Source organism: Neofelis nebulosa, chromosome 1 (assembly GCF_028018385.1).
Source record: "Neofelis nebulosa isolate mNeoNeb1 chromosome 1, mNeoNeb1.pri, whole genome shotgun sequence".
NCBI lineage: Eukaryota > Metazoa > Chordata > Mammalia > Carnivora > Felidae > Neofelis > Neofelis nebulosa.
In genome coordinates, this window is record NC_080782.1 from 92,839,885 (window position 1) to 92,864,547 (window position 24,663).

The 24,663-nt window shown below is 35.1% G+C and overlaps 1 protein-coding gene across 2 annotated transcripts in view; it reads left to right on the forward strand.

Moving 5' to 3' along the window:
- The window catches only part of EDIL3 (EGF like repeats and discoidin domains 3), a 426,671-nt gene extending 402,638 nt beyond the window's left edge, over window positions 1–24,033 (forward strand). For both annotated transcript variants that reach the window (XM_058727809.1, XM_058727800.1), the window contains one exon: window positions 21,023–24,033. In XM_058727809.1, coding sequence (XP_058583792.1) covers window positions 21,023–21,172 — 150 coding nt within the window. In that variant the 3' untranslated portion in view covers window positions 21,173–24,033. The remainder of the gene's footprint in view (window positions 1–21,022) is intronic.
- The last annotated feature ends 630 nt before the right edge of the window (window positions 24,034–24,663 follow it).

A 24,663-nucleotide genomic window follows, 5' to 3' on the forward strand; every position in this document is an offset into this window, starting at 1 on the left:
AAATTTGCTTATATTTTATAAACCTAATAGGAGCTTGAATAATTTAACTTAAAGCACATGTAAATACTTATTGTCTGAATACTTGTCACTATTAACTTTACTATTAAAAAACGTTACTGACATTAGGCAAAAAATGTAGTTTGGCAAAAAATATTTTAAAAATTAAAAGATTTTTAAGTTATATATTTCCTTGATTATTTTGACAGTAGGAATTTTAGAAATGAACAAATTTTGACTACTATACTGTTTCATCAAAATTAAAATACAGGATGTTTCTCTGCTCAGTTTCCTTCATTGTGTTTTAATTAATAGATTTGTTTAGTTTTTTAAACCTGTGTAAGCTGTTTTAATATTATCGTAATAAATATATATTATTGCAACATCCAATTCTACACTATACTATTTGTAATTGTTTTTCTAAATGTTCTTACCATTCTAAATATCGTTCTGTAGTATCTCCTGGTCTGAATTTGTGTGGGGCCCTAGAAAATGGAAGTGCTCAGGGTTCATATCAATAACTAATTGGACCAGATGTTAATTGGACCAGTTGGGCCAATGACACTGAAACTCATTCATTGCTTGGAATGTTTGTGCTAAGAACTCTACCTTTCTAAAGACATCAACAGAAACAAACTTCTTACTTCAGGGATTTGGGGGGAAATATATAATACGTTAAGTATTTCTGAGTTCACAATGACTTTTTTCCATTTTGTGTAGCCTTTTTATTCCCTGGTATATTATTCACCAGCAGAGAGTTGGGAATATCTTGCTTTTTCAAAAATTCAAGACAGAGAATTTATTAATTTTCCAAGAAATACTAAGCCTAGATGGCTATTTCAGTGAGTCAACAGAGTCTGAATTCACTTCACAAAAAATTCATTTCAGGGGAGACATATCTTTAGGTTTAGATTATAAAATCCACACCTATTTACCTTTTAATATCTCAGAACACATTCATTTAGCATCTAGAGATACATTTAACATCTCAGAACACACACACATTTTACATTTTAACATCTCAGAAATTGGTATATCTTACAATGTCATAATTTTAATCGGAGGCATTTATTATTTTCTAGAAGAACCTAAAATAATGGCATGTTTTCTAATCAGTAGCATCGTAGATTGAGTGTATATAGGGTTTTTTGTGAAACTGTCTTCAAATGTATTTTTGACTGTAGTCAAATATCTGCCGTGATTTATTGTAAATTACTATTTCAGTTCCTACCTTTCACCTTTTCACAGTAGGCATTCTGATGCATAGAAAATGAAAATATGTTCCGTAAGATGAAGCTTTTTAAACTTCATAAATTATATAGCTCTTAAAATTAATTTTAAAAGAGATAAGTATTCTCATACATTTTCGATGTGTAATGTTCACTAAAAAGCTATCTGTAATAGCAAAATCCTTATATAGATAGATTTAGGGAGGAGGTATAATGAAAAATATGATTAAACTGTTGTACTGCTTAAATATTTTTTGACTCCATTTACATTAAGCTTGTCATTTCATGATTATATGTAAATAATTTTTTAATTTTTCCTTTAATTAATAGATTAGGCATTTGCATGTTAATACACTTATTATCTGTCTGAACTGTATATAAAATTTTCATCAAGTTGACCAGGTTACTTGATAGTATTCAGGTATTTTATATCCTTACTGATTTTCTATATCCTTGTACTATCAATTACAGAAAGAGCAATGTGGAAATTTCCAACTATAATTGTGATGTTCTTTATTGCTTCTTATAGTTATATCAGCATTTGCTTGATGTATTTTGAATGTATTTTTATTTATTTATTTATTTTGATACAGACAGAGAGAGAGCATGTAAGCGGGGAAGGGACAGAGAGAGGGGGAATAAAGGATCTGAAACAGGATCTGTGTTGAGGGCAGAGAGTCCGGCAGAGAGAGGGCTCGAACTCACAAACCAAACTGTGAGATCAATAACCTGAGCCGAAGTCAGACGCTTAGCCACCCAGGCGCCCCTGCTTGATGTATTTTGAAGCTCTGTTAAAAGATGTGTGAACAATTAGGACTGTGGAGTCCACTGCATCGACTAGCTCCTTTATTATTGGAAAATGACCTTTATCCCTGGAAATATTTTTTGATGTGGATTCTATTTTGCTGTTAATAGAGGCACTCCAGTTTTCTTTTGATTAATGCTATGTTGGTGTGTGTTTTTCATTCTTTTACTTTTAACCTATTTGTACCTTATGTTTGAAATGCACTTCTTCTATGCTGCATATAGTTGGGTCTCCTTTTTCCATCCTACTATCTCTGCTTTTTGACTAGAGCATTTAAGCCATTTATATTTGATATGAAAGTTAATATGATTGGGTTTAAATCTATCATCTTTCTGATTATTTTCTACTTGTTGCATCTTTTCCATTTTTTTGTTTCTATCTTCTTTTGGATTAATTGAAGTTTTTTTAATGATTCCAGTTAAGATTTTGTTGTCGTTGTTGTTGTTGTTCACTTACTTGGCATACTTTTTTGTTGTTATTGCAGTGATTTCTTTAGGCTTTGTAGCATACAAACTTAGTCTACCTTCAAATTAATGTAGAGCCCCAGAAACCTGCCTCTAGAAACACAAAATAGACCATGACTATCAATCCATGGACTTAGGAACCACATTTATTATAACATATGATTTTGACATTCCCCAAATAAGTCTTACTGTAAAAAAAATAGGCTCCCACTGGCAAGTTGGTCACCTATGAAAGTAAATTGATACTTGGTGAACAGGATATAAGCCAGAATTCTTATGGGAGCCAATAAATCACTATCATCTATTCAATGTAAAAATTTCTGAAGAGTTAAACCATTTTAATATTTATAAACATGACAATTGGATAAACTTATACCATGTAATTGATAGTTTTAAAACTAAGTCAGTTTGTTTATGGTATTATAAATAATTTGGTATGTTGAAGAAAAGCCTTAGGTAAGTTTACTATTTACTCCTGAAGGAAATGACAAACACCAACAAACTGTACATAAGAATATAGCAATTACTATTATGATAAAGAAATAATGTATAAGAAGGAACTGTAAAAGTTCTTTGAACACTTGGAAAAAAATATATATATGTGTGTGTGTGTGTATATATATATGTATATATATATACATATATATATATATACACACACATTCCAATGTATACATATACCAATCAAAATAAATGTTTATATATAATCCAAACAACTATTGTGCTTTGTTATTATTATTATTTTTACTAGGTATATTACTTATACTCAGAAATTATTTTTTCTGAATAAGCCATTTCCTATTGATTCCTAATATTATTTGTGTCTTCTTTCCCATGGTTACTTTCCATAAGGGAGAAAGTCTGCAATGTTTACAAGTGCAAATTCAACTACAAACTTTCATCCACACAAATATGACAAATAAATTGAATGTTGCAGGGCAAAACATGTGCTTGTGAAATGTTTTCTGTATGTACCTTTCCAAGGAAATATTTTCAAAAATTTTTCTAATTCTTTTTGTGTCCTTCTGTTTTTATTGACCACTTTGCTCTAATAGATTTTAGGCTGTTTATATTGAATTGTGATACAGATCCAGAAATAAGATTACTTCAGAAAAACAATCTCAAAATAATAGCAATTTTCTAGGTTTACCACAGGTGGTGTAAATGAAATACTAAAAATGTAAGAATGTCAAATTTTTTTAAAAACATATGAATATCTTTTCTGGTTTTTATTAGTCATAACGGACTAAGCCTCAGGAAAGCAATGTCAAGGAAAAAGTATATATGTATGTAAGAGTATCTAAATATCTGTATCAACGTATATTATGTATATATATTTGTGTGTGTATGCCAAAAATCAACTGAAGAGAAATAGATGCCTGTTCTCTTCATTGAATTGTCAGTTTCTCACTACCTTCTCAGAACTTATATAAGAACTATAATTTATTTTAACATTTTATTTTTTGACAAAATTCTTCATTTTATCTTTCATGATTGAGCACGTGATGACACTACCTCATTACGATCTCTACAATCTTATTTTTCTCTTTCTAGTCTACATTTTCTAACATTTAACCAACTTTAATATTTCTCTACAACATGGATTCAGATATATTTTTTAGTTGAAAGTCAAATGTTCCTTTGCTCTCATGAAAGTGACATTTGTTTTATACGCCTGGAGCTGTTTTTTATTGCAGTTAGCAGGAAAATTGCAAAATTTGACAGACACTTTCAGTATTTAATTTTTAAGGTTATAAGCCAAAGTAAAACAATAATAAATTTCAGGAAGCCTTCTTATATGGAAAAATTAGAAATGAAAATGGATTTTCTCATCCAATATATTAGTCATAATGTCATGGTGTTTAAATTAACCTGAATTCACACCATGGGGGCTTTCTTCTTGGGGGAAAAAAAGATGCTGGTAATATTCTATTTGTCTCCCTCCCTCGAATTATCCAGGTTTTTAAAAAGCATAAATCAAAAAAAAAATTGCAACTATACTCTGGATATTCTATAAAAGCACGTAATCCAAAACTCTGTTTACAGTAAGATTTTATTGGCCCTGAACAGTGAATGCCACATATTCATCAAGAACAATCTTGCAACATCTTGGTGAACTCTAATTCACTGGTTACCAAAATTACCTGATCATAACACTCATGGGGGAGCTTGTTAAAAAATACTGATTTGTGGGTGCTGCCTCTGGCTCTCTGGGGATGAGTTGGAAATCTAAATGTTTACAGAGGCTCCAGCTAATTTGAATAATAAGCACATGTGGGAAAGATGACTCTAATTGGCACCAACTTTAAGTTTTTGAAATTAAGTGTAGTTTTGGATTTTTCTAGTCAGAATGGAATGTATTATATTATAATTCTTTAGGACTGGCTGGCCACTAATTTGTCAGTGGAAGTCAGTATGAATCAATGTCTCCAAAAGTAAGTTTAGATTTTAACATTTGCCACTTCTCTCATGAACACCAGAAAGTAAACATGTATTAGCTTTGAACAAAATTTAAATTTAAATAATAGATCTAAGTAGTTAGGAACACAGATTAGGTGGGAAAGCACCTCAAAGAATGTGACATTTATGTTCATTCAATCATCTATTCAGCAGGCAGTTACCGTCTACATTCTGCTGGATACACTGGGGGAAAACCTGAATATGACAGTGGGTCAGAGAAAGCCCAGTCTAATGAGGAACTTGAGAATGGTGGAAGACCTTTGATACAGTCAGCTAATTTTGAAGACTTCAAATATAACCTGCCAAGTGTATAACGTGAGAAAACAAGTATAGGAAATAAGTAACATGATCTTAGAACAATCTGAGAACAATAAGAACAATATTAAATTATGCTCATTTCATAAAAGTCTGTGACTCTCCAATGGCGGGGGGGGGGGCGGGGAAGAGATCCTCATTCTTCTCTACTTCCTTTCTTTTTCAACGTCGATGTGGAAAAAAAATAAGCAGCAACTCCACCAATCCCCATTAGCAAAGCCTTCATAATCTGTATTGGTGTATATATTCAAATTAATCAGTAAGGACAGATGCCACAGGGCATCCTTTCATTCCTGCTGAAGCTGGCACTCTCAGGTAGCTGAAATTAAATGTGAATATTTAAAGCCTCAGAAGTCCAGCTCTTCAGTGAGGCAGAGGTCAGGTGGGGTGTCAATTTAGTAGTCGATTGCCATGCTGCTCTTTTGAAATTTGACCTGCGTGAGAAATTTGGAACCTACAGAATCCCTTGGGAGGTAAAATAAATGGAATCCCCAGTGGCATTGGGTGAGAAGGATTCTAGCTGGGGGAAGTGAAAGAGAGTGAATCAGTCTTTCAAGGTGGAAAAGTCACATGTTTCTGAGCAGCAGGATCAAGGACATCAAGTCTCTTGTCTTGCCTAGAGACCATTAGTCTCATCCACTCAGAGTCTTACTACTATTTTCAAATAAAGCAGGGAGAGAAAGAGAAGATGCTGCTTTTCTGAAAGCATTTTCTGACAACAAATTGACTCTACACAAAGCACTCGGATTCAAAAATAGCAAATGAGTTGTGCCCCTACATGACAGAGATTTATATGTAGTCACTGTAGTGTACTTACTTAGGTATTTGGTGATTGACTTAATTGGAGCTAAGTTAAAGAAACAATGCTATAGTTTCATCATTGTCTAAAAATAGGGACAGTGTAATTTAAATAAACACCATCTGGTATCAACTTATTTAAAATTGTATCTGCTTTCTTCCTTGTTGCAATCCAGTATTATGGGACCTTACTTGGATATGTGTTGGTATAAAGAATAAACAATTGTCCGTATTCACATTAATGTGGATGTTATTAGATTTTCAAACGTAAGACATCACCTGAGAATGTGTCTGTTTTGACAGAATGTAAAGTTCACCCTTTTTAATAAAGGTTGATAACATACAGAGACAAAATATTTAGTAAAAACATGTAAGTAAAGACGTTCAGTTATTGACATAACCTGTGTATACCAACTAAAAAATTCAAGGAAATCCAATGATTCCTTATGTAGCTTTTATAATTCATGTTCTTGACAAAAAGAGAATGGAGTCCCTGTAAATTTTACTAAGGCCTCAGACCAAGAAAGCCACATCTTAGTAAAAAAACCCACTATAGAAGAATTGATCTATCAATGTGAAAAGCCATTTGCAGATCTGGATATGCCTGCTGGAATGGGAAAGGACATCCACACTGAACAAATTTAAGTTCAGAAAGCAGCATATTGTCACCAATGAGAAGTATGATAGCAGTTATTAAGGTGCACAGAGAACAACACAATATGGAATCACTTATCAGAATCAGTTGTGAGATGGGGACTTGGGGTCAGAAACAAGGCACAAGACTGGATGCAAGTCCAGACACAAATAGACAAGGGCAGATGAGGTACACGGAGGACTGTATTTCCATTTCCATATTTAACATGAACTCCAAGTGTCCTGTCTACCCAGAGATGTTTGTTCCTGAACCCAGAGTAAATGGTTTATGAGAAGGAAAGGAAGGGAGGACCAGGAAATGGGGCTACTGGGATGGAGGTGAGCAAGAGAGGGTTAGTAACTTCGATAATTATAATTGTAGAATCGAGTAACTGGCTAAATGCTGGAAATTAAAGGCAAGCTAGAATGATAGACTAGCCACAGGAACAGTCAGAAGCCATTGATCTGAAGGAGCTCATTAAGAAGTCGTTCAGGTTATTTGGAGACAGCAATAGAAAGCTGATTGCCTTTCTTCAGGGATCAATTTTGAAGTTGCAAAGAAAATTCTTTGTATGTTATTTCACATTCTATAATATTAAAGACTAACAATGTAAAATAATTTTGGCCATTGAAGCCTTTACATTTCTTAGATGCCATTTGGATTTTTTAATCTTCTTCATTTAAAACAAACAAACAAACAAAAAGAGTGCTGGTCTGAGGACACACCATAAGGTAGCAGAAAAGAAAAACAAACATCAGGCACAAAATCCATAAAACTCACTGATTTGGGAGTGGGCTGGGAACAAGGGGAAGAAAAACATCCCTGCCGCTATGACTCTTATTTAGTGACATATAATATCCCAGCACAGATGCTATGAAACCTCATTCTCAGTGAGACAGAAGTTCAAGATGTTAAAAAACAAACATTCAAGAGGCACCTGGGTGGCTCAGTTGGTTAGGGAATGGACTTCAGCTCAGGTCATAATCTCACAGATCCTGAGTTTGAGCCCCACGTCCGGCTCTGTGCTGACAGCTCAGAGCCTGGAGCCTGCTTCAGATTCTGTGTCTCTTCCTCTCTCTATCCCTCCCCTGCTCACACTCTATGTCTCTCTGTCTCCCAATAATAAATAAACGTTAAATTTTTTTTTTAATTCAACCCAGTAAATGTGAAGATCTAATTGGCTTTATTAAATGATGTATGAATGGGCAGCATCCCTTCTAGCTAGTAGAGGGAGCTCAGAAGAGTTGTACAAAATGGAAGGTTTTTATAGAGGGGGGATAGGACAAGAGTTACTAGCACAAGAGGATTGTTCCAGGCAAGGCTGCTTTCCCTTAGGGGTCAAAGCAAAGAGTCTTATCAGGCAGATTACTTCATCTTCCTCTGGGGGATGGAGAGAGCCCATGTGGCAGACTCCTTGGCGCCCATCAGAAAATTCCTGACCGACCAGTTAAGACTGCATTTCCGGGGGAGGTTAACTGCAGTCAGATTATGTATTAAACCCTAATTTTCAAACTCGGCCTAACTGATGCCTTTTTGGATCTGTGGGTTTTGTTTTTGACAATGGAGAAAGGAGCAAACAATGCAGAAAAATGCAGTGAGGTTTAAATACATGGTTTTTTTTTATTTGTGTTAATTATCTTATATCCTAAAAACATAAGAACTTCTTGGTTTCTGGAAAATTTGATAAGTTACCTTAAAATTTGAAACCATATACTTTTTCTAGGTAACAGATGTTTCTGCATGAATGAAAAAATGTGTGAAAAACACATGAAATACATTACATAACATGCTATTAAAGTAAAATGTTCATTGAAAGTAATTTTTATTATTACATATCATTATTATATTTATGGCCTTAATTTTCCCAAGGCTCAAATGCCAAAAAACTTTAAGTGTCTTAATTTTTGTCGTCCTAATCCACAATCACTCATCAGAAATTAATAAAAATATCCACAGTGAAAATTCTGAATATCTCATGTTTTTGTTTGACATATATTATTAAGCACAATTGTTTAATGACATTATCCCTCATGGAAAATAATTACACATTCTCTTATTAAGTCGTGCTTGTATTACGACTGTGAGGGACCGTCAAGTGTTAGCCCAACTATGACCCTAGCCACTGATTAAAAATGTTGACACACTAAAAATACTGATTAGCGATAGGTCCACAATAGAATAGTCAAGGCTATAAACCTTTAATAAGTTGTTTAAACTTCAAAAATGTTATTATTCATTAAAAGGCAGTGATGAACCTGACAGAAATAGCAGAGCTTAGCTGTGAAAGATTTTTAATAGTTTTATTAGAAAAAAATAAAATCCTATTTAACTTGAATCTGATAGTTACCATCCCCACTATTAAAATGAGCATTTGATCAGTCTGAGTAAGAGAAAAAAAAAAACATGTCATTATTTTGGTTGTTGGAACTATGCATTTACCATTGGCTGGAATACAGCAAAAAATATGAGCCCACTTCATTTCTAAGTAATTACCAAACAACTAATATTTTGACTGCTGAATATGCATATTTTGAAGGTGAAAAAACCCTCTAGGATGTCAGTTCCACAGGGCACACATGCCGTTTTTCCTGTCCACCAGCACACGTTCAGCGGTAGTGTGTGAAGCAATGAAAGTCTCTGACTTTCAAAATGAATTCATGTTCTAGTCTTTTTCTACTCATTCCACAGTTTAAATCCGAAAAAGGATAAAAGATGCCTGTCATAATTCCATGCTTATAAGAATCCATAAAAGGATTTCTGGATCTGCCACACCCTATAAAACGACCCGTTAGGCAACGACGCTCATGTCCATACTTCTTTTTGTTGGATCTCAAAGAGAAAGCTTATTTTTTTTTAATTTTTTTTTCAACGTTTTTTATTTATTTTTGGACAGAGAGAGACAGAGCATGAACGGGGGAGGGGCAGAGAGAGAGGGAGACACAGAATCGGAAACAGGCTCCAGGCTCCGAGCCATCAGCCCAGAGCCGGACGCGGGGCTCGAACTCACGGACCGCGAGGTCGTGACCTGGCTGAAGTCGGACGCTTAACCGACTGCGCCACCCAGGCGCCCCGAGAAAGCTTATTTATATGTATGGAGGGCTCTCAAGGCGCTAAGGTACTAAGCCCCTTGGGGCCCTTATTGTAGAAGCAACACATTTCTCATCATTATAAGGCTTCTGGTGTAATTTGAGACACAAAGCTGATTAAAGGATAATTTTAAAAATTAAAGATGAACCCAGCGATTATACCTGCATGAAAGGAGTATTTTTTTCCAATTTTTCTATAGAAAAAAAAAAAAATAACCCAGAAGACCAAACACAGGAATTAACTTCCTGCTTTCCAATAAAGCAAGAAATAAAATTAATTTTGTACAGATAAATGAAATGTTAAATAGTTAACAATAATTAAAGGAAGGCATTCTTCGTAAGGGAGTGAAAAAAATATTACTTTTATATAGCAACGTTTCACTTTTGATTTATTTTCTTCTTTTTGGTAGTTTAGTAATATCTATAAGCATTGGCAAAGGTGATTTTTTCCTCCTGATGTCAAATATAATTTAATAATCATTCTGCTCTCAACACATTGAAACAAAAAGACCCAGGATCCAGCTCAAACCCAAGTAGAGTTTGCAGCTGCTCAACTCAGGGCCATTTACTCTGTTCTTCATTTAGAGTTGCTAGATTTACCAAACACAAATGCAGCATATCCTGTTAAATTTGAATTTCAGATCAGCAATGGATAATTCTTTTAGTATAAGTATATCCCAAGTTTGTATCTGCAATCCTGTCTCCATTAGAGGTCTCCCAGATTTTCCAGCTAGACCAGATGTTCTTCTGAGAACACACATAAGGAAGACAGAATAAAGTGGGGATGCCTTTCTTCCATGCCTAGTCAAGTACAGCAAACGCATGCACACACCCTCACAACCTGCTTCATCTTTGAGCTTTCACTTTGCCACCTCTTTGTCCATCTCCAGAATTATTTTCTCCAACTCCCTGACACTGTTTCCTCCTTAGCAGTCTGGCTTAGAAGACACATGGCTGGATGCTGAAATCACTACTGTGTTCATATATATAGTTGTGTACGAAGTCATTTCTGACCAAAATAGGATGAAACTCTTCAAGGAGATGTGGAGTGAGGAAAAGGTTCCTAAGGTGGGGTAGGAATTATCAGACACCAATTTCTCTACTGCCACATCATGGAAATTTCTACTATGAAGGGATAGAGTCAGACTACAGATTGTTCTGATACAATGCAAAATGCCCTGTGTGACTTAGGAAATTTTGAGATGAGCATTGAGCTTTATGAGAGAGGCAGACTGTTTTGTACTTTTATAGAAAAAATAAAAGGCATTTCTACATTTCTGATGTTATACTAAAAAAGAAAAAAAATAAGATGGTCTTACTCTCCTACTGCTCCTGGTAATATCTCCTGTAGATATCTTTAAAAAGCAGATGATCGGGGCACCTGGGTGGCTCAGTCGGTTAAGGGTCTGACTCTTGATTTTGGCTCAAGTCATCATCTCATGGTTTGTGAGTTCAAGCCTCACATGGGGCTCTGCACTGACAGTGTGGAGTCTGCTTGGGATTCTGTCTACCTCCCTCTCCATGCCCCTCCCCTGCTTACTCTCTCTCTCTCTATCTCTTAAAATAAATAAAAATAAACTTTAAAAAAAAGCACATGATTTTCCAGTTCTGTTTCTTCTTTAGGACTATTTCTTACGGCAGTCAAAATCTGAGTGCTGGAAATCAGATAGTTTAAGTATATAGCCACAGTTTAGAATGGCATATTTTAGGGGCGCCTGGGTGGCGCAGTCGGTTAAGCGTCCGACTTCAGCCAGGTCACGATCTCGCGGTCCGTGAGTTCGAGCCCCGCGTCAGGCTCTGGGCCGATGGCTCGGAGCCTGGAGCCTGTTTCCGATTCTGTGTCTCCCTCTCTCTCTGCCCCTCCCCCGTTCATGCTCTGTCTCTCTCTGTCCCAAAAATAAATAAAAATTAAAAAAAAAAAAAAAAAAAGAATGGCATATTTTATGTTTCATAAATCTTTATAGGCAATCATCCTATATGATATATTTCCTAGGGTATTCTTGCTTCCTAAGGAGACTCTCATCATAAAAGAAGTTAAATATGGTTGTGTGTCCTACCTATTGAGTGACTTTTAGAGTGAGCATTCTAAATGCCAGCAACTATGGGAGAAGAAAGGTAACAGTCAACAGAATTAGAAACTTTAGCTTTGATTTTTCTGAGTTTTTTTCCAGGGTCAAGACTTAACAGAAATATTATGAATTTCTCAGTGAGGCCCTTCTGGCACTTTGTAAGAAACAGCCCGCTCCCCAGACACTTGGAGTTAAGGATCTGCAAGAAAATCACAGATGGAATGGAGGTGGCTACCCTGTCCCCAGGCCTTTTCCCTGTGTTGAATCTCAGCTGTGAGAATCTGGCTGTGTTGAATCTCAACAATTCCTTAGCTCGTCACTCTCGCAGCGGACTAGGGAGTCACAGGTATAAGCTATGCCAGCTTGCCAGTAACAGAGAGGGTGATGTTACTGTGGAGAGTTACATCCCTCCATCTCAGACCTCTATGGGTCAGGTGAGCCTTTCCATGAGAGGCCAGAAGTTAAAAGTTTTCAAAAATATTCCCAAAGATGTGCCATTTCCTCTTCTTTCCCAATGCTCCCAGCTGCCAGAGTACCTAAGGAGGAAGGGATTTTAGAAAGATATCACAGCCCTCTTTCCCAGTCAAGAATTAAATATCAGCCAACCAGCTTTCGTATTAATTACAGGAAAATGAGAGTGTGTGACAGTTTGAAAAGCAATAAAAGAAAAATCCCTTTATTGTCAGAGTAGAAAGAAAGAGGTAACATATTTGCATTGTTGTGGCCAATTATTATTAGAATCTCCCACGAGTGCATTTTGGGGAGAAAAACGTGTAACAGGAAGAACAATACAGTGCACATAATACTGCAAGAACTCTTAAGTGGATATCAGATATGTGGGTTAGTAAAGATTTCTTGAGATATAATCAGAGATTTATATATACTAGGAACATGAAGCAAAGCCAGATCAGTTCAGTGAAATGCAGTATTTCCTGAAGCCAAAGACCTCCTTTTTTACATAATTACAAAAGAGAGCAAACTTCAGAGCCACAAGAAATCTCCTGAGGGCAGCAATGGGAGTGGAATGCATTTTCTCAGAGAATCCATATATTCATTTTAATGGTTTAAAATGATCCATGCACTAGTGTAAGAAAGACATGGAACTTGTCCCCATGTTTTTCTTTTTACTTCCCCCATCAAACAAAAATGTCCTATAATTGGACCTTTGAAGTTAAGTCTTTGGGTAGGCAGTTTGAAAGCCTCATCTAATTTCACTGAGGGAGCTTGGGAAGGAAAGAAATCTCTGAAGGAACCAGGGTCCAGGTTTTTTAAAGGGCTTGTGGAAAAAAATACCATTCTGAAAGGAACACAGATAAAAATTGGTATCCAATATGAAATACAGTGCAGAATGATTTATATATGTCACTATGTTCTACAGCTTTCAGAAAACCTGGCAGTTTCCCAGGGATTTCAAATTAATCCCTAGTAGATGGCCAAAGTAATATTCCCCGTGGAATGTGTAAGCTTTTGCAGAAATGATTTTAAAGAAATACGAAAGAATAAAGATGGTGAGCTGTTTTGTTACTGAAATATGAAACAGAACAAGCAAGCCACACTAGCTGTTTGATGTATTTGTTAGGGTTATGTTCATGAAAATAAATATCATCCAGAAAATAAAAATAAAAGGAGCAAGTAAAATAGAGTGAGTAGAACCTAAGAATAAAAGATTTAGAAAGTGTTCTCAAGGGCCACGATAAATAAATTTCAGTAGGAAATTTAGGATTTATTCAAAGAATCGTAAAAGAATATGTTCACAATTAATTTGGAGCCTGAGGCCTGGCACATAAGGTTGAGGAAGTTTGGGGCACAATTCTTTGAGATATTTCGGGTCCCTTTTCAGACTAATCATTAGAAGTATCAAAAAGTCCTCCATGAAACCTATAACCTTACAACATCAATTACTCATTGCCAAGTTTGGGAGTTCCTAAATCCACATTCATTTCTCACATCAACAGTGTTCAAAGGTCACCAAGACCACCTTAGGTATGACAATTCACGACTCACAGAACTCATTTAAAATTATTATACCTACAGTTACAGTTTATAACAGTGAAAAGATTCAGCTAAAAATCAGCCAAGAGAGGGGCTGCTGGGTGGCTCCGTTGGTTAAGTGTCTGAGTCTTGGTTTTCGCTCAAGTCATGATCTCATGGTTTCATGAGTTCGAGCCCTGCATAGGACTCTGTGCTCTCAGTGCAGAAGCCTGCTTGGGATTCTCTCTCTTCTCTCTCTCTATCTGCCCTTCCCTTGCTCATGCTCAGTCTCTCTCTCAGAATAAATATATAAACTTTAAAAAAAATCAGCCAAGAGAACAGGCATATGGGGCAGAATCCAGAAGAGTTCTAGGCATTAGCTTTCCATTGTTTTCTCTCAGAGTCTTGAACAGTGCTAAACCTCTCTCAGCAATGATATGTGACATACAATATACACTAGGTATTACCAACCAGGAAAGCTTACTTCAGCCTTGATGTTCAGAGTTTTTATTGAAGCTCAGTTATGTAAACATGGTTTACTGCCCGCAAGGCTGACTTTAGTTTCCAGCCCCTTAGGTGGTCAAACTGGTCCAAAGCCCCCACCATAAATCACTTTGTTAGCATACATTATCTGGCCCAGCCCATGTAAACAAAGACAGTCTTCTCCTGCAGGATGTTCCAAGGCTTTCAGCTCACAGGAGCTGAAAGCAAAGGTCAGACCTCTTTTTGGGGTAAGGTTAATATTTTACTGCACACTCATATTGCACAAAGTTGTATGTTTTGTATTCTCTTCACTGGAATGACCTACGTCTGCAAACATTGTGACTATACTAGATTGGACACACCCTGAATTGTACAGATATGTTCTCCTGCTGATAAATTGTTTTGGATGGTTATGGCCTTACTTCATCTGCACTTTTGAAAGGCAGGATGCTTAGGGTTGGAAGACACTGAGGCAGCTCTCTGTCCCTCTCTACCAGTGAGGATTTTTGCTCACTCATGCTCCCAACTCATTCTTTTGCAGACTCATGATCAATGTAGATGGTTATTAACACAATCTACTCTCTCTGACAAAACCTTTTCTTTATGTGTGTGTGCGCCTCTTAGAATGTGATTCTCAGTGTGCACTGTTTTTCAAGGAACATTTCCTAGAATGTTGGAATTTACCTGGAAACTGATTTCTTGTTTCCGTTTTACATATGAAAGAATGTACTTATATTTAGACTAATTTTGTTACAGAGTTTCATTGGTTTAGTGGAATTGATTGGAGAGAAGCCATCAAGAATGATATACCAGCCATTCAATCATGAAATGGTTTCAGGATGCTGATAAATTTTCCTAGAAAATTGAATTCACTGAATAATAGCTAGAGTCTATGTAGGCTAAAATAATCAAACTTTGGTTTCAGACTTTTTATATCCAATCACTAACAGAAGTTTCATACATGTAAAACTTCCAATAAGATGTTTTTAATGTGATGTACATTCATACCACTAACTGAAACTTTTTAAGACATAGTTTTCTATACATTTTAACACAAGCCTCACATTTTATTTTATTTTTTAATGAAAAGTTTTGGTTTTTAGAATGCTTTAATATAGGGCAAAGTAGAACAAAAATTGCAAATTTTACTAAGACATATTAATAATATAGAATGAGAAGCAACTGGTCTTTCTTATAAACACTATCTGAATAAATAAATATGTTTACTTTCATTTATGCATACTAATTCTGTGAAAATCTTCATTAGACTTTAAACCATTAAAGCATTCATTCAAGTTATACCTGAAATTTTTGACAGTCCAAAGAAATTCAAGTAATGTTCTTTTTATTCAATTTTTTTAATATTTTATTTACTTTTGAGGAAAAGAGAGACAGAGTATGAGTGGGGGAGGGAGAGAGAGGGAGACACGGAATCCGAAGCAGGCTTCAGGCTCTGAGCTGTCAGCATAGAACCCGATGCAGGGCTCAAACTCACAAACCGCAAGATCTTGACCTGAGCTGAAGATGGACAGTTAACTGACTGAGCCATGCAGGCGCCCCTCAGTAATTTTATAGAATAATATAATATTATATAATAATAATTATATAAAAACAATTTTTATGATACTGAACCATAAACTAATAAGTGTAAGTCCTTTATGTCACTCAAAATGCCAGATTTTATACTCACATTACACATAAATGGTTACTTTATGAAATAGATACTTAACTCCAATGTCTATTAAATTTCTACTATTTTTATATAGATCATAATTTTAACTAAGGAATTGCTATTTTTAAAATGTCATGATTCAATAAAATGAAATGAAATTGGAATAAATATAAATTTCTATATCCACTATAAATCTATTTTACAAGTAAAACAATGGGAAAATCCTGGCTTAAGAGAAATTCTATGACAAAGTTCATAGTTTATTTGACCACCAGTCATCAATCCTGACCAAAGTGAATCTAATAGTTTTAAATAATTTTATTGCACTGATAGAAGCATTGTATCTGTAACAAAGGTAAGTATCCTCTATATTTTGAGCCATTCAAGTCATAACTACATACTATGTCTGGATAAATCCACACTTTAATTGAGTCATAGTTAAACCAGAGGGTATCCAATGGAATGCAGTCAAGATGATAAGTTTGAAGATCAACTTAAATGAGGAATTTTTTAAGCAACCATGACTGTTTAGCCTCAAGCACTATTTTTGAGTTGTTGATAGGTTTATATTAGTTATTATTAGTGTTTTTCTTTTGGTAATTAGATATCTTCTATGCTTTTTGGGCATAAAGCACTAGGATCATAGATCAAAGTTTGAAGGAGGCATATGTCAACCCATAAAAAGACAGACTTCCAAAGTGTCTAAAGCATACCTCCCCTATTATATTGATGAATAGGTTGCCATGGCTGAAAGTTCCATGTCAGAAATGTTAGAAAAAAATTGGTGCTGGCAGATCTATGCCTTCTTTTCCAAGTCTTGGGTTCTTCCATTGTATGGGTAGAGTTAAATAAAAACAGGGTTTCTCAGGGATCAGAGCTTGAAAAGACTGTTCTTTTCTAACTTTGTTGTAAGTACTCTAGATGAAAGAATAAATAATTGAAATTATATATGCCAAATAAGATTTTTTTCACTGTCCATTCCTTTCCCTGCCCCGAACACACACACACACACACACACACACACACACACACACAAATGCTGCTTTAGGGTAATGCATTTTTATCTTGATCTTTTATCCTTTAAGGATATCAGATTGGTGTATAGACATAGCCAATGAAGCCAATGGTATGTCTGATACCAAAGCAAATACAAACAGTAGAGAAAACTCAAGAAAGCTTATTCAACCCTTATATTTCCACAATATTTGGAATTCCAGATATCGTTCTAGTCTCCACATGTCAAAAGAGAGATAATGCAATCTAGAAAGGGGTGACCAAAATGCCATAGGGATGAACTGATGGTTACCCAAGACCTTGCTAAAATACAGACTCTTTAGCCCTGAAGAGCTCAGGGAGGCTACCTAAAACTGCTTAAAACTGCTGGTTAGATCCCAAAAGGTTAGACCAGTGAGAGTCTCTTTAAAACTTTTAATGCATTTGTTTACAACAAATAACAAGAAGTATATCTTCACAGACCAGATGGCATTCTAAGTAAGTAGTATGTGCAAGAAATCCCCAAAGAATTCCTCAACATTTGTGAAAGGCAGGTATATAGTACATGGCTGCTAAGAAAAGCTGAGATATGACCCAGCTCTCTGACTGTGTCATGAAGGATAATCCTGCCTTCTTGGCAGTCTCCACTGATGACGTCTACTCTGGCCTGAATAGACCATTGTCCCTAATGAAGAATGACAAGTCTCATCTGAGAAAAAAATTATTAAAACGTTGCTAGAAGCAACATTTAATTGTTTTATCTGACAGTCTCTCTGTGTTGAGATTTGAATTTTCATTAGAATCTGATTTGAATTTTAACTAGTATCACAGGAGAGTTGACATTGGAAAGCAGAATCCAACATCTCCACCACATGGAGGCAGTTGTAGTTTTCTCCCTTATCCTCTAGGTTGTAACTGTGGAAGGCTCTCCAAAGTACTTTCAGTACCTTTTCCTTGAGGCCCCGTGTGTTGGGAAAATCCTGAGATCCCTAAGCATTATCATGTCTTAGTGCATCAACAAACTTGTCATCAGCTAATTATTAGCTGAGCCTCCTCCTGAAACTGAAGCATGTGCAGACTCTTTCCTAAAAACTTCTCAAACTATCTTTCTTGTGTACAATATTCCCATTCTCAGTGGAGATTCATTCAATGTTTTCCATCAGTCTTTTCAGACTTTGATTTCAATCGAGGTGCTTATATGTCTAAAGTGTGTATATGAACATGCATTGCTAGAATTTTTACACATTTTTAAAAGTTAACTAAAAATACTGAGTTTGCATTCCTTTGCTGGGTAAAACTTTGAAACTGCAATTCTTAAGCAAGATCTTCCTAGCACTGGAGACAAGGAAACAGTACATGAGCCACATGTTTGCACAGCAAGTATAAGGTGTCATGTTAGAAATCACAAGTATGTGCTTAGTGTTCTCTACTATATCATTACTGAGAGACCTCCAATATTAAAAGTATATTTTCACTACCTTTAGCTCATAGTTTGGGTGATTCCGATGTCGACTCTGGCTGTTTTTCTGTGAAAATTTTTGTTTTTTAATGATACTATTTTATGAAACTTCATTAAATCTTTTTAATGAGCATTCAAATATTTATGACTTTCACACATTGAATCAGAAATGTCACAGTTGTATGCAGTTTCAGAGCTGATGTAGTTTCTTTAAATATATTTTCCATTATAAAAAGATAAGTCTAACTAATATGTCAACTATTCCTTTCTGGATTGATAGTTTCTTATTGAAACTTGTGCTGAGGACCAGTGACTTAAAAGCAAATTGTTTCTTACTGTATATCTTTCTTAAGAAGTGGTATGACACTATGTTTTGGACGGTTATAGATCTTGTGATGAAAGTTAATGAATTTAAGTTCTATTATTCTGAAGATATACATTAAGTTCTCCAGCAGAGCTATGAAATTGGATTTGAGATTCTGTATTAAGTTGTAACATGACAATCTCAGTGAAGCATTTGAATCCAACATCATATGTCAGAGAGAATGTCAGGGATCCGTACAATATACTCTCTTATTTTCTGCTTTTGCAATGACAACCTCTCTATGGATTTCTGGTGTTTGTGTGGTATGCCCTATCCATGTGAGCTTCTGCTAACAGAGACACTGTTACTTAGTAACACATTTAAATCCAGAATTAGTTCCTGCTTGGTCAATTCAAAGCCAGAGCATTGCTGAGGATAAAATGCCTATTAAATGAAAATGGATTCAGATATGCCAGGATGATGAATTCTAGATTTGGCACAGTTCGGTATTCTCTTCTTCAGCAAGTATTTATTCAAAAATAGCCTTTGAGATATATTTTGTGTCATGTTGAAAGATTATTCCCCACCAGATGGGGATGGCACTTTGCATTTGCCCTCAACGACACGTAATCTTTCCATGGGACCAACAGAAAGATTACCCCATCTTGTCTCTTGCTTCTATTAATCAGTGCCATGCTGTCTAATGCCTTAAAGAGCATATCTTTATTTTTCTATTTCCAGGGGACCTTTTATGATCATGTGAGACTGAACCAACTTATTCTAGAAGACGGTTTTTAAAACATTCCCTTTAATTTTAGAATGTTCAAAGATACAGATTAAATATTCTGTCATGTAGTGATGACGTTTCTTTTTTTCTTTTCTTTTTTTTTTTCCTTTGGGGAATTTTCTTTTCAGGTCTCCCTTTAGCCATATAGTCATGTTTTGATCTCAAGCAAGAAAGAAAATTATCTTCCAATTATAAGATGCCTCATAAAGTTAAAAGGGGAAACTCTGAAGAGACATTCACTATCCTAGTTGAGCTGAAATAAAAATGTGAATATAAAATCATTAGAAATTCCTTCAATAATAAGTGTTCAGAATCTCTAGGTTAAAAAATGATGAAATCTTCAAGTAAGACTAAATATTATGAATGCATGAATTTCTCACAAAGTCATGTGTAATTTAATACCATTTCTATCTGGATCCCAGTAGTTTGATTTTGTTTTTTCTGAAACAAGCACTTTTCAAGGTTATTATAAAGGTCTCTTGGGAGAAAAATGGACATAAAATGCATTAAGAAAATAAAAAAGCTTTGCAACAAAAGAAGGAAGATAGAGAATAATGCAGTGCCAACGTGTCAGAACATTATAAGTCACAATGATCACAACAGTATTGTATGGATCCAGAAATTAATAGACAGAGAAGCCAAAAAAAGAAAGGGGGGGAGTACAAAACAGCACTGATTGTGTTATCTCTTGGGGAATTTGTTGTCTATGTGAAAAGTGAGCAAAAGACATTTTGATGGTACTGTGCTCACCAAATATCCATGCTCTCCTCTCCATTTTCCAGCCTCCTTTACGGCTGGGCTGGGGTCATATAATTAGTTAAGGTCAATGATATGTATCCAAAAATGATGTAAGCTGCTTCCTTACTGTGTTCTTTAAAACATCCTGCACAGGCTAACAACTCTCTCTCACCATATCATTTGTCACTGTGGAGACCCCATGTTTCAGATGATGGCTAGCCTAGATCAGAGCAGCCTAGATCTCTGAGTCACTCCTTGGAAGAGAGCACCCTCAGCAAGCTGCCTAATCAACATCAGCCTGTGACATAAGCAAAAAATAAATATCTGTTGCATTTTTAAAAACCTGATAGGCAAAAGAAAATGGTAGATATACATATTCCTGCCTTAGACACCCAGTTTTGTTTTATTTATTTATTTTTATTTGATTGTTTTTAAGTAGGCTTCACACCCAGCGTGGAGCCCAACATGGGACTTGAACTCATGACACTGAGATCAAGACCTGAGCTGAGATCAAGAGTCAGATGCCTAACCAACTGAGCCACCCAGGCACCCCTTATTTAAGTGTTTACATTAAACATTACTTGACAGTTTGGTTTAAAAATTATCATTAGAAAGAAGCTGCAACAATTTATTTTGAAAAACATGATTACTTCTCAAATCTCACTTTTGGGAAAAAAGCTTGAAACAAGAAAATAATAAAAATAATTCCCAAGAAAAAGAAAGCTACATGATTGATATTCTTTGCTCTTCTTTACTAGGTTTTCCAGGGCAATTTTGACAATGATACGCACAGGAAAAATGTCATCGACCCTCCCATCTATGCACGGCACATAAGAATCCTTCCTTGGTCCTGGTATGGAAGGATCACACTGCGGTCGGAGCTGCTGGGCTGCACAGAGGAGGAGTGAGGAGACTCCATACCCCACAACTCTCCTCTCTATCTCCCTAAAAGTATCTCCACGGAATGAACTGTGCAAAATCTGTAGGAAACTGAATGGTATTTTTCATGAAAAAGTGCTTAAATTATGGTAAGCCACTGTCTTTAAGGAGGTCTAAGCTTACCTTTTCAATGGTTTAATTTGATTTTTATTGTTTAAATTTCTTAAGCAACATCACATTAACTTGTGAATTACTTTTGTCATTGTCTTTTGAATTATTCACAATGGTTGAAATATATTAAGGAAAGAAAGTAGCACTCTTTTGATAGCAAGGGTAAAAAAAAATCTCACAGTTATCAAGTAGAAGCAAGAGTTGATAGAACTTTTATAATCAATACTCAACTAATTCTTATAAAAGGGATACCGCAATGTTAGCAATAAGTTTTTTTTCTTCTGTAATGACTCTTCATTATCATAATTGTTTCCCTGTGCCTACCAAACACTGTCAGTGCTTAGAACAGAATTTTAAAGAATCTGTAACAGGCAGTACTAATTGACATTATATTTCTCATTTTGCTTCCAGTATTTCTAATCAAATATTATGTGATCTTTTTTCCTTTTTGTTCTATTCATACATATCTTTATATTATATAATGACTGAATAAGTCCATATTTTTTTTTGCTAATTGAGTTTACTCCTAGTATTTGCCTAAAAGGACGATCATGTTTGTGTGTGTATACATATATATGGAACATGATTGTGTATCAGTAGATTGATCATATTTAATATCAGTATATTGAATCTGCAATTCTATTTTTGAAGGAAGCTATAACTATGTATTTCCAAATGCCTTCCTTTACAAAAAGCCGAATACCACCATTTTGCAGAATAAACAAAAACAGAATTATATGATATCCCTTTAAACTGGAATTTTAAACTTTTCATCTTATTTACATACCCTTATCTCCACTTTAGGATAATGAATTTTTTTTCTCTATTTAAGAAATTTTTTAGCAAACAAATGTTAGCATCGTGCTGCATAGCTTGGCCAAGCATACTCCTCATTTGTTTGTTCACCTCTGCATTTCCTGTGAAACTAACATTTTATTGAGACTTGAATGAAACTGGTAGTGGTTTCCCAGGAAAGCACATTGTGTAGTTATTTGTGAAAAGAAAAGTATTTACTAATGACCAAGTAGTCCATCATTTTAAGATGAAAATTGATTTCTATTTATTTTCCTTCGGAGGTCCTGAAATAATAAGCAATTATCATAACAATTTGTTATTGATAATGGAGGTTTCATTGACATGTCTCTCAAATTAAAGCTCACACTGCCTCCATAAAAGTCCTCAACATCTAATTTATAACCTTTACAAGTATTTATTTTATAAGGCTTAGACACGGAATTATTGGAGTTTTAAATTAAGGGTCCTGGAAAAGAAAGTATGGTATGTGTACGAAATGTTAAGGTCCTGTGCAACACTGAGAAGTTTTTTTTTCTCCCCTCTATTATTTGTGCTGCATAACAAAAGCCACTAGACTGTTACTGTATTGTCTGTCCATGTGTTAAAAGCATTTCTTAATGATGTATATATGGAGTGGTCTTCAATCATAGTGAAGAATTTAAAGGGAAAGTCAATCATAATGGCATTTTTAATAAGAGCAAAATTCGGACTGGCTGGTCACATACTTATCCTATGCCCACGGGCTTTCTATTTCAGGTTCTTAAGAAATTGTTGATTTGAAGCTTATTAAATGGCAATCATTTTTCAGCATCTTTCACAAACAAAATTGTTAGGTCCTCAATATTACCTTTTTCGGGCAATTTTAAAATTAGGAATTTAAATCTTTTCTATTTCCTATATTTCACCATCATATTACAAATCATTACATAGGCCCAACAATATACACATACTTACTGTCTAGCCAATGCCTTTTGTTTCTTTAAGCCTTTACTGTCCCACCAAATTTCTAACCGTTTTCCTTTGCAGACTATGCATAATCGATTCTCCATTCTCAGCAGAGTATATTATGGAAATTCTGAGTAATGCTTTGTAACAATTACTTTCTCAAAATTATTCATTGCCTCTCGTGATGTTTTGAATTTTATTTTATTGATAGTTTTTTAAACAAATATTTTCAAAGAGAGTGTGTTAAAATTATACTTGTTACCTTTTAGAAACACATTGAAATGGCTTTCCCTTGCTTGTGCATTTTCTCCATGCTCTCTGGTATCTTCAGCAACATGGCATGGCCAACTGGATACCTATTGGTCCCGTGATGTCCAAATTTATGATCACAAAGGGGTTCCCAGGTGTAGTCATGTTAACAAGTACTATAAAGTAGCATGTAGCTGTTGTGTCATTTGTATCAATGGCATCAGTGGGAAACAAATTCATTCTATTTAAATTCACACTAAAGAAAATCTTGTAAGCAGAACGCCCAGAAGAATCACCTTGTCTTCACTATACGGAGTAACTATAATATGCTAATTTTATAATCTCTGGAAATAACATTTTAAACATCTCCATTTTTTATCTATGTCCCGTCAAAAGCACTTATCGTAGGCACTAATTCTAATTTCAGGGTTGACTTTCTCTTTCTGAATGGCTTCATAAGGATTGGTGTGAACTTTGAAGACTTAGGGTACTAATGATTGTATCTTTGCTAGTCAACAAATTATGAAATATAATACTCACTGCTGGCGTCTCATGTGTCAGTAAGTACAGAAGTAACTAAGACACAGATAACCTTTGCAAACCTTAAAGCTGTGTAATATTCCAATGTTGTTTTTTTTTTCTTTGTATATATACTTAAATCATGTAGGATGTTGTAAAATTAGTATGACCTTGTCTAGTCTTCAAACTTAAAATAAAACTTTTGAAACTCTGGGGTACTTTTGAAGCAGTTGTAATTAAACACATTTGTAAGAATACACAAATTGTCTGAATGTGATGCCCACCAGTCTTAACTACATGCTTGGCTTACTTTTTCTTTGTAAAGGACAATTAAGCAAATGCATTAAAAGAAAAAAAGATTACAATAGCCTCCAAATATCATTGATATCAGCTAACTTGACTTTTCCCAAATTATTAAAATGTGTGCATTTCTCGTGCCCCTTTCAGCTGTGGAAAATTTATTGGAATACTAATAACCCAAAGTCATTTTTTTGCCTCATACATATTTAAAGTCTTGTGTTCCAGGACTGATCTGCCGAGTGTTAATCAGATGCCATTGCTATCATTTCTATTGTCTTTTATGTACATCATTCTCAGGAGTATAATGAAGAGATCCAGTCAATAGTAAGCAATAACACAAACATTAATAATATATTTACCCATGTTACCTCAGCTATCCCTTAAAGACCTTCAGAACATTTGGCTTCTTTTAAACCCTGTTTCTGCTCCTCTGCAAGTCATAGGTAAAATATGAAGTCTGTGTTCCTCCCACTTTTTAAATATATATATTTTTAAGATTCAGAAGTTTTGGAGGAAAGTGGAAGCTATTAAATGTTGACTC